Raw genomic sequence first — 15931 nt, 5'->3', positions numbered from 1 at the left:
GATAGAAGTTATTAGGACACTCTAAGTGGGATTCATCACTGCACACTGTCAGTTATCAGAAATCATCGCTGTGCTGTGGAGTTCTCTTTGAATTTTCTCCTGTTTTTATTCCTTCTCTGTGTATAGGAATGCAATCTGCTGATCTTAACTTTGGTATGAACAAACTGGCAGTGCTGTGAACTGACAGTGTAATAACAATTCAAGAAGGTTTTTGTTTGTCTTTTGAAGGAGTCTGAAGTGTTTGAGGAGTAAGCTTAGACGCCTGTGTCAAATGTTGTAGTGGTTTTTTTGTGTGTGTGTGTATAGTTTTTCTTTGTTTAAGAAGCTTTAATTTTGAAACACTTTGAGGGTTTTTTTTTTTTTTTTTTTTTTTTATTATTGCTATATTTTGTTCAGACTTTAGCAATTGTTAAAAGATGCAGAATGGATTAGCAAGGAAATTAGATACACTTCCTTGACTACGGAATGCTACTTTTGGCTTTTAATGGAAGAAAACTTTTATTTTAAAAAAGAAAAAGTTGAAACAATTATGCTACAAGTCATATTTAATTGCAGGGGTGACTGTAACAGTATTGTTCTCCTACATTTGTTGCCATAAACTTTCCAAAATATTAAAATACTGATTTAGACTGGGATTTTAATAAATGTATTTTGGAAAATGAAGTGTTTTTTATGGCTTAAGTGCAAAAAGCCCTAGAAGGTATGCTGGTGCTGGAGCTGTGCTGTAGAGGCAACTAAGCAAAATCATTGCTGCCAAAGTAAACTTCCAGTATTGGTAAATCTAGCAGCAGTCCTCACAATGGGCAGTTAGTTCTTCCTTTTGTAGGGATAACCTGAAAACCTGATAAATGTGCGTGTGCACACAAAGCATGACGCTGGTCTGCTCAGAAAGTTGCACTGTGAATGAGGAATATGTTTGGTTCTATGTCATTCTATTTCTGTTGGGGGTTGGTGGTGGGGTAGGAGCAGTTACTGAAGAAGTTGACCTAAAGTAACTGAATTCAGGTTTATTTCCAATTTATTCTTTGAAGGATGCTATTGTTTAGTGTTTATCTGTAGGTGTTCAATGATGTAAAAGTAGTTATGAACTTGAAGTCATCCACAGAAAGAAAATGAAGAAAAAAAATCCTTGTGTGCTACATGGAATCTGTATAGTGGATATATAAGTAGATGAATGCTTCTGTGAGAAAACTGGAGAAGTCTCATAATGAGATTGGTTTAGTAGCTTGGGTAGCAGAGGTAATGGGTGGATGGTTGGACTAGATGATCTTCTAGGTCCTTTCCAACCTTGTGATTCTATGATTCTAAGAATCTTCATTACCATGTAGCATTTCATTAGTAGAAACACTATCCTTGTTAGGCTCAATTTTACTTTTGTCAGTGCTTTTCACATCTGCTGAGAAGTTGATAAATAGGAGTCTGATCCTCTGAAATAGATTTCAGTGTAAAACGTAGCACATAATAGATTTCAGATTCATAGAAATCAGGATATCCTTCTGTGACAGGTTTACTTACTTTATGAAACAGGATAGCAAAGTCAAAAATGACCAAATAATGGATAAATAAAATGATAAAAACAGAAGCAATGGCAGTGATGACAACTACCCCATTCACATGGTGTAATGAAGTGGCAATACACAGTCCACCCATTCTTCTTAGAATGATCCCACCTCAGAGAGAGAGAAAATGCATGCTGACCGTCTTGTATCATGATTCCACAGGGCTTTCATAGGGCATCACCTGTAAGTTGGTACATGGGAAGGTAAAGTGTGAATATGGGATTATATGCATTAGAATATCTGCAAAAGTGACCTGCTGCTGGGGATGGGCTGCCTTTAGCCTTCTGTAATGAGCTGCTTAGTCCTAGTTTAGTCTGTTTTAAAATAGATTGGTCACATTGCCTGCCGTATTAACAAGAATATTAAGCAAGGAACAAACCTTTGGTTTGTCTAGCGAAAACAATAACAACAACAAAAGCATAGTAAAAATATATCAGGTCTGTACAGCATTTTCCAGAGTGTGCATTATGTCATGTTCATAAAGGGATAAATGCTTTCTGCGCTGCTAAAATAATGTATCTGCAGAAATAATTTTACCTGACACCTGAACAATCTAACTTAATTTCAGCTTGCTGCTCTTTATATAAATTGTTTTGGTTTTATTCAAGTAGATTTTGTACCTAAATTGATGAAAAAGAAATGCAGTTGCATTTTCTTAGGATTAAAAAGTAATGAGATTGACACTAAAATCCTGTGCAGAGGCAGTAATTTTATACCAGTATTTGCAATGATCTGATCTGTTCAGTTTCAAATTGCTTTACAGTTGTTAACGAATGTCCTCACAGCCCACTGAGGAGCAATATATTTATATCCTAAAGATTAAAACCAGAATTGTCATACTGCGTGTAATGATTTAACAGAATCAAGATAATAGTGGCAAATTCTCTTTTGCATCCATACTGGTATAATCCCACTGAAATCTGTCAGTTTCCACCAGTGTAAGTATGAGCAGAAAACTGGCTTTTAGATGAAAAGAACCTGAACCACTTAATTTGTTCTGGAAAATTAAAAACAGTGAGTTAACCTTTTGTATATTTGTTAGCTTTTATATCAGGGAAAATGTTGTTATACCAATTATAAACGATATTTTGATATTGATGGTTGTACTTACCTATCAGTTGATCTGTGGCCAGATTCTGCTCTTAATGAAGTTTATAATCTTTCTTATTGTTGCTTCAGATATTCTAATGTCTTTGCCTTTTTCATACATTCAGTGCCTGAAGCTAGTTTCCTGCTTCTGTTTTAAGCAGCATTTCCAAATCTTGAATGTTATGTTACTAATACAAATTTGCCCTGAATGTCATTTCAGCCTGGCAGCCTCCTAGTCTACTGTGTTCCTTTGCCTCTATAGAGAATAAGTAGATGGAATTACAAGTTGTTATCCATAGGAAATCATGTAATGATGTAATTAACTTAAGTAGAACAGCTAGCAGTAATGACAATACCAAAAAAACTCCAGAAAGAATCAATAAAACTTGGATGCAATTCTATCTTTCTGACAAGGAAGGTATCCCAAGAGTTCATAGTTGCATTTTTTAGTTTGCAAACTCTTCAGTAGAGTTTTCCTTAGATATTATGTTAGAAACATGTATATATTTGTACTTTTTAATATGATGGATTTTGTGTTGTGCAAATAAATTTATAGACTGTTTTACCTTTTTGTGTTGGCTTCTATAAAGCATACATAAAAATATTTCTTTAAAGAAATAATGGACTATTATATATTCTCAGATGGAAGTACTTTATGATAGTTTTATTATAAATAGTTAATAATTCTGCGTGCCTGGAATGGCCCACAGAGGTGAAAGTGGAATTGGGCTGGGGGAAGAAAGGGAAGAGGGAATCAGACTCAAAGATTAATAAAGTTATTATATTTCTATTGAATCAGCTGAAGATTTGTCTCTTTTAGTAGCCTATGGTATCCTCAATGGCACGTATATGCCAAGAATATGTCACACCAAATTTTGTCTACAAGAGAAGACTTCCATCCACTGTCTTTTGAACGGTTACAGACTACAACACTAGTAGTAACATGAAGGTTCTACAGCATGTTTCAAAAAGCTGTTTCTCCTTCTACCTTTCTTCAATTGTAGCTTTTTTTCTGTACATCTTGCTTTTCAAAATCTAGTTGTGAATTGGCATCCCAGAATCATCTGTCTATTTCGCTGTGGTTTGTTCCTTACAGAAATTCAATATACAACACATTCTTCTTTTTCTATCTTCACAGTTTAAAAAAAACAGAACAACACTATGCCATATTATACTTAATAAATTATTCCAGATTTAGCATTTTACCATTAGTCAAGCTTTAATGCAGATGTGTCACTATTTTTTTTTTTTTTTTAAACTTCGCAAGAGATTTTTTCTTAGGAGTGAATTGCACAGGATACTCAATCCTTGACATGGATGGTTTTTATTCTGTTTTGGTTTAATAAGATAAGAACACTCCATACATGCATTGTAGATTACACTGGGTTGCTGGATTTTCTTTTGTTGGTATTTTTAACATTGAAGTAATGAGGCTATACACATGCTTGCAGATACTCCTTTAGGTAAAATTAAAAATAAATTGCTCTACCAAATGAAAAGATAATATATACAGGGTCATACTTGGTCTGAATTTGATCTCATTTGCATCTACATAAATCATGCACAACTCTTATCGAAGTGAGTAAATTTACATCACTGCAAAATTGGATTAATTGAGATCACAGTCAAGTCTGTTTGGCTTTCCAGCTTCTCAGAGGAAACCTGAAAAGGAAGTCTTTAAGTTCAAAATGCAACTCATGTTGACGGATTTAAATAAACTTCCAAAGAATATTAAATGGATCAGGGTTGTACAGTTACCAACAAAGCATACTCCTCCTTTTTGCTTCGTGTATTGATTTTATCTTTATGTTAATTTTGAATATAGAGTTTGAAATTATAGAGTTTGCCATTGTGTGAATGGCAATATCAAGTTCACTGGGTCTGTCGTGCACTTTGTGAAGCCAGCAGAAGACGACAATTCCCCTGTGTATCAAAACCAGCCTTCTAGTAAATGTAAAATGTCCTTACCTTCCACTTGTGCCAGATGAGGTCTGGGAGCTGATGCTGAGCTGATTGTGGCAGGTGTCAAGTCTCTTAGTTGCAGCTGAAGTCAGGAAAAACAAATTGAAGAGCAATTTGCAGTCCTTTTTCAGGAGTACGCGGGAGTTGCCGACTAAATTATCTGTTCTGTGAAAATTACTTGAACTTAGCGCTATGTGCCAAGATGTTCAGGTATTGCCAATCACTGCTTTCAGCTGCATGTAATTATTTGTGACTTCTGTTGTCCATTTTGTTTATTAAAAAAAAAAGTTTTGTTTCAGTTGCTTACAGGTATAGTAATTATAAACAGGAGCACTTCAGTTCAAAAATAGTCACAAGTTAATTACATTGATGAATTACATTTTGCTGTTTTCCTTGTTAGCTTGGGAATCAGGACAAAATATCTTTACAGTTTATGACAAAGAGAAGCCTTCTTAAGAACTGATTTTTGACAAAGATATTGCTTGAGTTCCACAGCAAATTTAAAGGTGTTGTGGGTGAAACTAGCAAGGAAAGGAATTCTTGTGAACCAGTCTGATTATAGTGCAGTATTTATACGCTTTGGAAATAGGAAAGATGAATCGTCACTACTCAGTTATTAGAGAGTAGAATAAAAACCATTTTTGCACATGAATGGATGATGCTGCTTGCTGTGTGCCGTCTCTCCCATAAATGGTTAAGCAAGAGCATCGGATGTGGTGGCAGCCGGCCTGGTACCCCCTGGATTCACCCACGGTCTCTGGGCTGTGCCCTTGTGGCTGCAGGCGATAGCCTCTGGGCATTCTGCACCCAGCATAGAGGGGAAGCATTTCTGCATGGGGCAGAGTGCAGAGACAGTATGGGTAGGAGAGGCCAGTCCTGAAAAGGTAATTCCTTGTGGATGTACTAAACCTCATATAACCTTTCTCAGGTTTGTCTTCCTTATGTAAAGGGCTCCTTGGTTAGTGAGGGAAAACCCCGAAGAGGAGAAATAGATTTTTTTCTAATTGTATTTTTAACTCTTTCTATAAGTCCTGCTATACATTTGAAACAGAATTTAAGCTGATTTTGTACCCTCTGATTGTCTGGGTGTCAGATTGTTTTTGTTTTTTTAATTTGTTTGGTTTCTGTTTGGTTTCTTTTCTTAAAGTTTGCTCTGTTGTATTTCTATATTTATACTTCTAATCCCATTATCCAGCACCTGGAACGTTTCCTCTTTCGCACTCACATCAAGGAAGCAGTTGGGTTCTGGCTGTTTTGAGAATTCCTCCACCAGGGCAGTTAGCTCCAAGTGGCAGCCAATTAGTTGTCTTCCTGACTTGATTGTCTGCCGTCATGGCATGGTGTGACAGGCTCTTATTTAGGCTTGTTTACCATCTGTAAACAGGAACCTGTTACCTGTGAGCCTTATCGCTCATATCTTGGAGACGCATCAATTTCTAGGGGACAACCCAGATTCATTTATGTTTTTAATCTGGGTTATATGTCCCATTTCCTCAAAACAATGAGGCACTGCTGAAGCTTTGCCAAAAGTCTTTTTTTCAGAAAAGTGCAGGCATGCTTAGTGACATCTCAGGGATGTCTCTTTTTTTTTTTTTTGCCTGGAATTGATCCTCTTTCTCCCTTCCCTGCCCACTCCTGTTAGACCGTATGCTTGGGGTGTCTGTGTCCTCTTGTGACTATTAGGGTAAACTTCTAAGCATTGGAATTGGCCATTGTGGGAGTGAGATCTGTAAACCAACTATTAGGTGAATAAAAAATGGAAGGTATTTAGTAGTAAGTAAAAATCCTTTGAAATGTCTGCAGTCACATTCACGATTAGCCTTTCCCATTTCTTTGGACAAAAAAGATTGGGATTCAGAAATGGAAGGGAGAAGTACATTTCACGCTACCCGCTACTTGTTGCTGTGGCAACATAGACACATCATTGTAAAAGGAAGCATTTTCAGCATTTGGTATAGACAACACGTTGTCTTTCTTGCTATTTCACATCAAGCTATAGAATTGTGATTCATCAAGTTCTAAAAATTGCCGTGCATTCATGTGAAGTATAATGTATGTTATGTGCTATGTTTGTAAAATGTAGTAGTAAATTAGTAAAAAGGGTGATATCTAATTGCTCAGGAATGCCTCATAAATGAAGGGTTTGCTGTGATTACAAACATTACAGTGCGTTACGAGCTCTTTGGTAAATAGTTGAACGTATTGGGAATTCTTGACAACAGACAGATGAAGACCTGCCACTTGAAAAACTCCCTTGCTTTAAACACTTTCTAACTTCAGTAGTCAAAAGCTGTTACGCTTTAAGTGCTTTGTCATATTTGTGGGCTTTTATGGCAGAAGAGCAGAGCAGACAGCAATGATGATGGAAAACGATGGTAGGTAGACTTAAAATACTATGAAGCATAGAGACAATTGTATGTAATGCCTGGAATTGAAACCTTTCTGAATGAAATGATCAGCCACATGTGCCACCCCTACAGTCCCTGGAAAAAAGAAGAGAAGAAATGTACCCTATTGCTAACTGTGCATGAAATTGCAGTGTTAGGAGATATTGACCAGATGTTTCAATCTCAACAAATAGCTTGTTATGTGACTGAGTGAAAATCTCTCTGCTGCTTTGATCACATACACCTTAAAGGAAGAAGTAATTTAATAGAGACTGTCAGAGTTCATCATTGTCAATAAACTTTGACTTGACCTTTGCCATCTGTTTTTGATACTATTGCCGATAGAAGCTGATAGGCAGCTGTTTACAGTTTGTGTTTTATGAACTCTACGCTGCCAGACAATGGAAGTTGTCTCTTCATTTGTGGATTTTTTTGCTGTGATTCAGTGTGTGGGTGTATTCACTGAGACTGCTCATCATCTTGCAAGGAAGTGAGAGTGACATGTGCATGCATTTCAGAAAGGAAGACTTGATTTAAGCTTATACATATGCAAAATTATATGTGAAGCTTCCTAAAATGTCATTTTGCAACAATATCATTCACAGGTTAGTATTTAAATAAACATGCAGTTAAGAGTATAAAGTCTTAAGGCATTTCTGAAACGCGTCTCCATGAGTGCTAATTCAGTACAGGCAATGTAGGCTGAGGCACAGTGAGCAGCAGCATGTAGTTGCACAGTAAGTCAGTCTTATTGTACCCAAGAATGATCATGCATTTTGTTTCTTATGATAGTATGTTTCATTAACACACCAAAGCTTTTGGCCATACAGAATAATGGCTTCTTCTAGCTTACGTTGTCACTTTGTCACGTTTCCTGCAGTGATCAATGATGAATTTAGTATCTTTGAATTCTTTTTTCCTGATGAAGGTACTTACCTTGAGGCCTTACCTCATACACAGCTTTGTGATATTAGCATATGTCCTAATAAGCAGTTGTATATACTGAAACAGCTATGGAAGAGACCCACTGAACCTAGGATTCTTACCATTGTGATAGCCTTCGTTTAAATGTGCAAGCAGTAAATGGGCACAACCAGATATATCATCTCTTACATGATTTTGAGAAGGGATCACACTCACGCTGGGATCAAACAAGGAGGTGAGTGATGCTCCAGGTTCTGGGATTTGCAGTGGGAAGGAACTCGAGGCCAGCCGCAGTCTCTGTTATGTGCTTTGCAAAATGTTGCAGGAACCTTTCTGCCTTTGATCTCAAATAACGCATATCAAACTTCAGAGGGGAGGCTGCAGCACTTCAGGTGTTGGAGGCAGAACTGTAGCATCAGAAACACAGGATAAGAGGGTGTGAGAGTGGAGAGTATCAGAGATAGCAGTCTAGGCTGGCTGATATTTAAGGGTTGGAATAAAAGAGCTATCTTTGGCTAGTCACACTGAAATTTTGAAATATGACTTCAACTTTTTTAATGTGGTTGTATTTTCTTTTATGGCAAGAAGCTTAGGAACTAGACTAAAAATAAAGCAGTGGATAAGTAGATGAAGGGCAAGAGGGGGAGAATAGGAAGTGGAATACAATGGAACAGCAGAGGTGAAGATCGTTATTTGTACGATAGACGGTTAAGAGGCAGTTTGTTAGCTTTGTGTTTTTAAATGTAGAAGTGAATCCTCCTGGATGATTAACCTTTTGATAGACATGTTAATTTGAAAAGCTACAGCAAAATGCAGCTTGAGGCACAACACTAAGACTAACTTATATTGCTGCGCAGGGATTTGGATAGTAAATGTTGAACCAAATCCTGATAAGATACAGGAATTGGTCTCAGTGCAAGGATTTAGCTAGTCTTTCCTTTACAAAATATTATCACTTTTATCTCATTTGACTGGAAGTTGCTTGAGGGTGTTGTCATGCATTTTAACAATATCATTTCCTCATGCAAGGTTTGGCAGCTTCAGCTAATCGTGGAGAAATTACTGTACAGGACATGGGGCTCTTTTTTGCAAGTCTGCTTTCATAAAGATAAGCTCTATTTTTTCCTTTTCCATTTTTTTTCTTATATAGCCATTATGTGATAATAGCTGTTGCAGTCTTTAAATGTTTATCATCAAAGAAAAGAAAAAAAGATTCCAAAGATGTTGGAATGAAAAGATAATCTTTTTTTTTTTTTTTTTCCTGTTAAATTGTATTTATCTTGACCCATGTATTTTTCTTACTGTTGCCCTTATTAATTATCTCCTTTTTCCCTCCGGGGAGCAGTGAGTGACTGGGTGAAGGTATAGCTGGTGGCCAGGGTTAGCTCACCACAGCAGGGATTTGAAATGATACAGCGTGTGTAATGGTAACCGAGTATTGCTTCGCAGTTGTGCATGAGATCTGTCACATCACTGACAAGAAATGTGAGCTCACTCGCTTGGAACAGTGACCTTGATGTCTTTTTTAGGATTGTTTTGCATATTGGTAGATTTTCCCATTTTTTAGGATCTATGTAGTGGTTTTTTTGTTCTCAGTTTTTCTTGCTTCATGTGGTTTTCTAAACTGAGATGTCATTTATTTTCTTTTACTATTTGAATATTCCTAAAAGTTTTTTAAGGAACTATGCAGCTAGCCGATGGTGGGAAATGTTCCAGGAGTATAAAGTGGTGAAAGGTGTATGGACTTTGTCTTAACTTTAGGAAAACAGATACTCCAGATACCGCTGTATGGAAACAAGCCATTTCTGTTTATTAAAAATAATGCTTCTTACAATCTTGCTAGCATTGCTTAGTTTAGATTTTAAGTGGCACATTAAGTCATAGCTATTATGCAATTTAAACCAAGATGAGATTTGACAGATCATGCAAAGAAGTGTCCAGCTTCAAATAACACACTTCAGATGTCTGTATTTCAGTAGTGTTAATGAGTTTTGAAGATCCTTCACTGTGAGGAATGTAATGCTTCCTGTTGCGTTGGCAGTTCCTAGGTATTTAGGCTTCAAATTTGCAGCTGAAAGTTCCTGTATACATACTGAAGGTATGTCAGTCTAAGCAGAGCTTTGTATGCTTTGTCACTGATAGTTTAAGATGACTGACAGATGTGGAAATGCACTGGTGGCTGCAGCTTTAAAAAGGAGCTAAGGAGTTGAGAGGGAGGGCAACATGGGAGTGATAGGAAATGGCTTTGTCAGCTTTCTCCTTACTGTTATCAATGTTGTCCAGTTGTCAGTGGCATCTACAGCAAAGCATGAAGGCAGAATAATATTAAATCATTTTTTGAAGGGTCTTTGTTTTAGTCAGAAGGTTATAAAGCTGTCTTAAGCTTCTTCAGTGTGATGTTTCTATTTAAGATGTAGCAGGTTGTATATTGAAACCTAGCAGCAGCAAACTTGCCTTCTGCACGGGAAGTCTCTTTGTGACTGGAGATTGTGACTTAAATTAGGTATTTAGTTTTACTGCTTTTGCCTTTCAAGTATGGGTCCTCCTTTCTAGTGAACTTTCAAGTGGCAGTAGAGAAAAGCTTTGAATTCAGATCTTGTTGTGATATGAAATACTGAATCATGTGCCAGGTGGTGTTCTCAAGCTAAACAGAATACTTGGGAAATAAAAATCAAAGAATTCAGTTTTCTCCCTTTTTCTTCTAATTTCTTCTTCTTGTTATTATTATTATTTAATTCTTTATGGCCACTGATGTTTCCCAAGTACTGTAAAGGTGCATTTTTTTGAGTCTGTGGGTATAAGACACCAATTCAGGTAATCTGTTGAGCTCATGTTGAATGTTGTTCTCCAAAGGCAACACTGAATAGCAGCTGATCAAGTCAAGTTATTCCTAGTGCTTGTAGAAGTGCTTCTGGAACTCAGGAAGAGTTGTTTCCTGAGCTATTTTCTAATCAAGAGAAGTGGGAAGTAGGAGTACCACATCTTTGAGTCTGAGGATGTAAGAGAGTGGGACACAGTTAGCTCCAAACTGCTCTACAAAGGCATGATTCAGTCTTCATAAGTTTTGTTTATTACCAAGATTTCTTAGCATCTTCACATCTTGCAAGAAAAGATGTTGCTGTTCTGTGCAATTGCCACCCACTTGCTGGAACACAAAGGTTCTTAAACTTCTCCGGTAGCTTCAGCATGCCAAGTTTACTTGTTAATTCTAATCATGAAAAGACACCTGAATAGACAGATACTCCTGTTTCTGTAAGCCCATGACAGTGTCACAGAAATAAGGAGAGAAGCATTCTGTCATTGTCCAGTGAGTCCTTGAGTAGCCATGCTGGCCTCTTCCAGTGTTGGCTTCAGTTTTTGAACATAAGGAATAAGGTGCTGGTAGGCATGGGTAATTTGAGGCAATGAGATCAGCTTAATTTTAAGACAGAATTATGTCTTAGGAGTCAAGAAAAAGTGGTTTTAAAAAAGTTAGTATTTGCTTTTTACCAGAAAGCATATGACAAAATATAAGGGAAATGTGACCTTTTAACTCAAGAGAACATCTGAAAGGTGTTTAAATTCCCCTACTCCTTCCTCTGTCACAGATGCTTATCTGAAGTGACAGGGTCAAGGCTTGCCCTTGTGTATACCTGATGTCCAAGCTGCACTGACAGAAGAAAACTTCAGAAAGTAGAAAGACACTGGATTTCATAAACCACTCTAGATTTTGAGCTTGCTTGTGACCTAAGGCTGTCTTGCTCCTTCATGATGAGCTCCTATATTTGACACTTCCATCTTTGGGCCTGAAATGGCCTCAAATTCCCATGAGTAATGGTGAAGATTCTTGGTGTGGCTAGGTGCCAACCTCTCCTGACCAGACTGTCAATACAGTAAGTTAATAGCTGCCTCGCTGCCTAGCCAAGCCCTTGATAATTAACTCATTATGCTAGTGCCTGCTGAGCTGGGTCATTTTCCATTTCTGTCTTGAGTCTTTTCATTCAATTAAATCTTCTATCCACATAAATCTCTAAATTGAATTTGCAGATTATATAACCATATACCTGGCAATGTGTGCAGTTTGATACTGGCCTTCATTTGATGTTGGATGTAATACTGCATGATTGTTTCATGGTGGTAATTGTCTTCTGATGACTAAGCCCCTGCTCCCATTTACAGTGTTTAGCCAAAATGTTATGAGCAATAAGAATAATTATACTGATGTGTGAAGAAGTCCACGGAAGTCTGCTTTTTCCATATCAGTATATTTAAAATTAGACTGCAGTCCCATGTCAGATGCAAAAGAAAATACTCCAGAGTCTGCCTGGAAGATGTTATTTTGTCTTGTGTTTTTTTTACACATGAAAAGTGTTCTCTGTGGCTTATCCCATTAGGCACAACTAGCAGAATGCCACAGATATATTCCTGTATTTCAGTTTTGTAGTTTGTAGTATCATGTCCATGTTTTGTCTTTGTTAATATGTAAAATTTTAACTGAGGTAAAAGAAGAAAAGTTGTAGCTGGAGATCTGTGAAGAGAGTCTGTCCAGAAATGCTGCTGAAGTGCTTTTCCATCTTCCTCAGTGTTGCTTAACTTAGCTCAGATGTCCAAATGGAAGGAATATCTATATGGTGGGATTATGTCCCCACCAGATAATCCCTGTATTTCAAATAATCATACACAACCACTGCAGTCTGCACAATGTGCAGAGGTGCATCTCAAGAAACCCCATATCACAACTCTGATTCTCAGGGGTAACTTTACTTGAGTTTAAATTAAGGATTGTGACAATTACATATATTGCATGCATCACATCTGAATTGAAATTGAGCTGCTGCCAGTAGCCAAAACTGTGATATTTTAACAGGAATTTTTTTTTTTTTTTTTGCGAAGATGTATGTGAAATATTACTTGCTACTGCTCCAAATGTTGTCAGACTTTATATATAAAATATGGAAAAGTTATGTCATTTGGTAAGATGTTATAAGCCTAAGGTGTAGTTTGAAATCTTTTTTGGAATAAATACTGGGGTTTGTGGAAAGCTGATGCTTTCACAAATGCTGTTTGTAGTGACCTCTGTTAACTCTTGTTATTAGTGAGGGTAAAGCATGCTTTTCAACATGGGACACAAGGCTTCAACTACTTATCAATATGGGAATTCCATTTTTCCTTATGGTATGTCATGATATTTTTAGTCTTGCTGAATAATCTGTCCTACTTAACCATATCTCCAAATGTAAAATATTACTCATACTAAGACATTAAATGAATAGTGTGCATATTTGTATAATGCATTTAAAATAATAGTATATTGTAGCTAATTCCCTTGTTAGGGGTTTGCTTAATATGTATTAATCAAGAGTGGTACAGATAGATGTGCTGTGCATTTCGTGAATGAGAGATGGAATGAAGCCACCATTTGGCAACAGAATTCTTTTATCTTAAAGCTGAAATATATTAAATGGTTGCAGGAAGGAGGCTCTGCAACATTTGTCCATTTGCCTTATTAATTGAGACTTTTGCATGACTAAAGAATTTCTTTTTTTCCTTCGAAGCTGAAAGTAATAAAGATGTGACTAAGCATGTATTTGTAACTCAGTTGCTTGACCTTTCTACAGCCCACAGCTACCACTAGTGCTGATTTGTAATAGAGACATAATCATTTATTTAAATCTTGATTAGGAAACAATTACAAGTAGGGCTTTAGTGTAGCAGTAAATTGATGTAGCCTTTAATTCATACTATAGATTGAGTGGATAAGCTTTCTGACTATAATTAGAGTGGATTATAATGGCTTCAGTTGGTTGACTCATCTCTAGCAGGGTAGAGCCTGTGATTGTTTCTTCACATCTTTTAGTTCACGCTTGATTTTTTTTTTTCTTTGCTGCTAAATGTTATCTTTTAATTTAGTAGCAAACTTAACAGTTGAAAGATATTTTCTGTTAATAAAAGAGAAACTCGATAAAATAGTAAAGCACCTTAGCAACGTATATACATGCTATGCTCTTGACAATTCAAATGACAGTATTGCTCTTATTAAAATACGGGATAAATAATTTCATGTGTGGCTCAATAACGTGAGTGGGAAACATTTCCTTTTGTGTGTATAATTAAATGGTAGAATCATGGTTACGTCTGGCACTGTTTAGTTTTTGTATACCTATTGTGAATGTTGCAAATTGTGGGTTTTTTAGGTTTCTCAAATATTGTTTTTCTTATCTCAAAATTTTATTTTTCTTCCCTTCAATATTTCTTGTTAAAAGACTATTTGGTTAAATACAAGCGTGGGGCGTATCTTTGGACCAAAAGAACTTTTTGCTATGTTTTTACAAGGTATTTCAAATTTATTTTATAATGAACTTCATCCATTTCAGTAACCTTTCTATTAGCTATTAAACACTCAGCAGAATCTGTAAGGCTCAGTTCTTCACTTGTTGCTGGTCTTTCCTCTGTCAGTATACTTCATGTGTTTTTACTTCTGGCACAGAAGTGTTCTGTAGGATTGGTATGTGTCACAGTGCTCTGTTAGGCACAGAATTACATAAGGTGAGTGGACAGGAAAAAAGTAGCAAATAATGATATATCACGCTTGTTAACTATCTGTATTTTTTTTCTGTCAATCTGCAGTGGATGATTCAGAACCCATACAAAGCTGCAACTTTCTTTGGGTGCATTGGCAAAGATAAATTTGGAGAAATTTTAAAGAAGAAGGCTGAGGAAGCTCATGTGGATGCCCATTACTATGAGCAGAGTGAAGAGCCAACAGGAACCTGTGCTGCCTGCATCACTAGTGATAACAGGTCAGGGGCCATTAATGTTTTCCTAAGATACAAATGTATGGAGCATAACTTGTTAGAAATATTTGGATTTGAATGACAAACCAGATGTGGTGCTCAGGGATAAGATTTAGTGGAGGGTTGTTAGAGTTACAGTAGTATGGTTAGGTTGTGGTTGGACCTCCTGAAGGTCTGTTCCAACCTGAGCAATTCTACGATTCTGTGTTTCTATAAAGTATTAGCACTGGTTTGAAGCAATACTGGGCTGCCTGGCATGCAGTTTGGGGTTGGATGATGCTAATATACCTTATAAGAATATATCTCTACAGTTATATTACGGCAGAGAAGTGGGAGATAATATACAGCCACCAATTTTTCTTCAATTTTTAAAGATTCTGCTGCTGTTTCATATCCCAAGTGTTGTCCACCAGATATCCAGGTCCTTTACTGCAAAGGTGTTGCAACATGTCAATGTCTATATACTGTTATGTGGAGTTACTCCATCCCATTTCTTGACTGCATTTGCCCTCAAGTTTTTCTTGCCAGCCCATTTCTCTAGGCCTCTAGAGATCACCTGAGTGGCAGACTTCCCTGTTCTCCAGCTTATCAACCTGTCCCTCCCAATTTAATGTCATATCTAATGTCATACTCTCTGGAAAGAATGTTCATACCAGTAGAAAAAGGAAGTTCATTCATTTATCTGGATTTTTGGCAATAATTATATCTACAGTGTTTCCCCTTCACCTTCCATACTTAGTTCTTCAAAGAGAAGACAAGCAGTAAAAGATGCTTGTGCTCTGTGATTTTCTGTGTGGTCACATAGTGTCTAAGCATGCATCACTGCAGCAGTCGTCACTTCCTTGATGACTTGATTGGGAAAGTGAAGTAAAGATTGTCAAGAGGGTGTACATCACAAACTCAGGAAAAATATGTATATATTTTGCCACGTATCTCAATGGAATTTCAAAGTTTAGGTAAATTTATTCATAAACATGTCTGCAAGCAATTCTTTAACTTACTAAGCAGCGTTTTTGCTTTGCTAACATAAAACACTTTTCTCTCAATCTCAAATCTTTCCACAAATACCAGAAATCTAATCTCTGGTTCTTCTTTATCTCAGTCACTGTTTTAGAACACACTTGAGAGTGTACAGGGAAAATGAGAGACTTATTTCCCCTGTAGGGAATAGGAAAATAGTGGCTGATAGATGCCACAAGAGTCTTTATTGTACAGTCTCCCTTCTGTTAATGAGAAA

The 15931-nt window shown here is 36.8% G+C and overlaps 2 protein-coding genes across 19 annotated transcripts in view; one reads left to right on the top strand and one right to left on the bottom strand.

Moving 5' to 3' along the window:
• LOC125693507 (calcium/calmodulin-dependent protein kinase type II subunit gamma) overlaps positions 1–15931 on the bottom strand; it is a 761290-nt gene that overhangs the window by 417912 nt on the left and 327447 nt on the right. The gene's annotated exons all lie outside the window — the stretch shown is intronic.
• The window catches only part of ADK (adenosine kinase), a 268987-nt gene that overhangs the window by 106720 nt on the left and 146336 nt on the right, over positions 1–15931 (top strand). For both annotated transcript variants that reach the window (XM_048945591.1, XM_048945592.1), the window contains exon 5: positions 14528–14700. In XM_048945591.1, coding sequence (XP_048801548.1) covers positions 14528–14700 — 173 coding nt within the window. The remainder of the gene's footprint in view (positions 1–14527; positions 14701–15931) is intronic.

The sequence above is a fragment of the Lagopus muta genome, chromosome 5 (genome assembly GCF_023343835.1).
Source record: "Lagopus muta isolate bLagMut1 chromosome 5, bLagMut1 primary, whole genome shotgun sequence".
Taxonomy (NCBI): Eukaryota; Metazoa; Chordata; class Aves; order Galliformes; family Phasianidae; genus Lagopus; species Lagopus muta.
The sequence above is the reverse complement of the archived record's forward strand: the minus strand, read 5'-3'. Positions and strand labels throughout refer to the sequence as shown.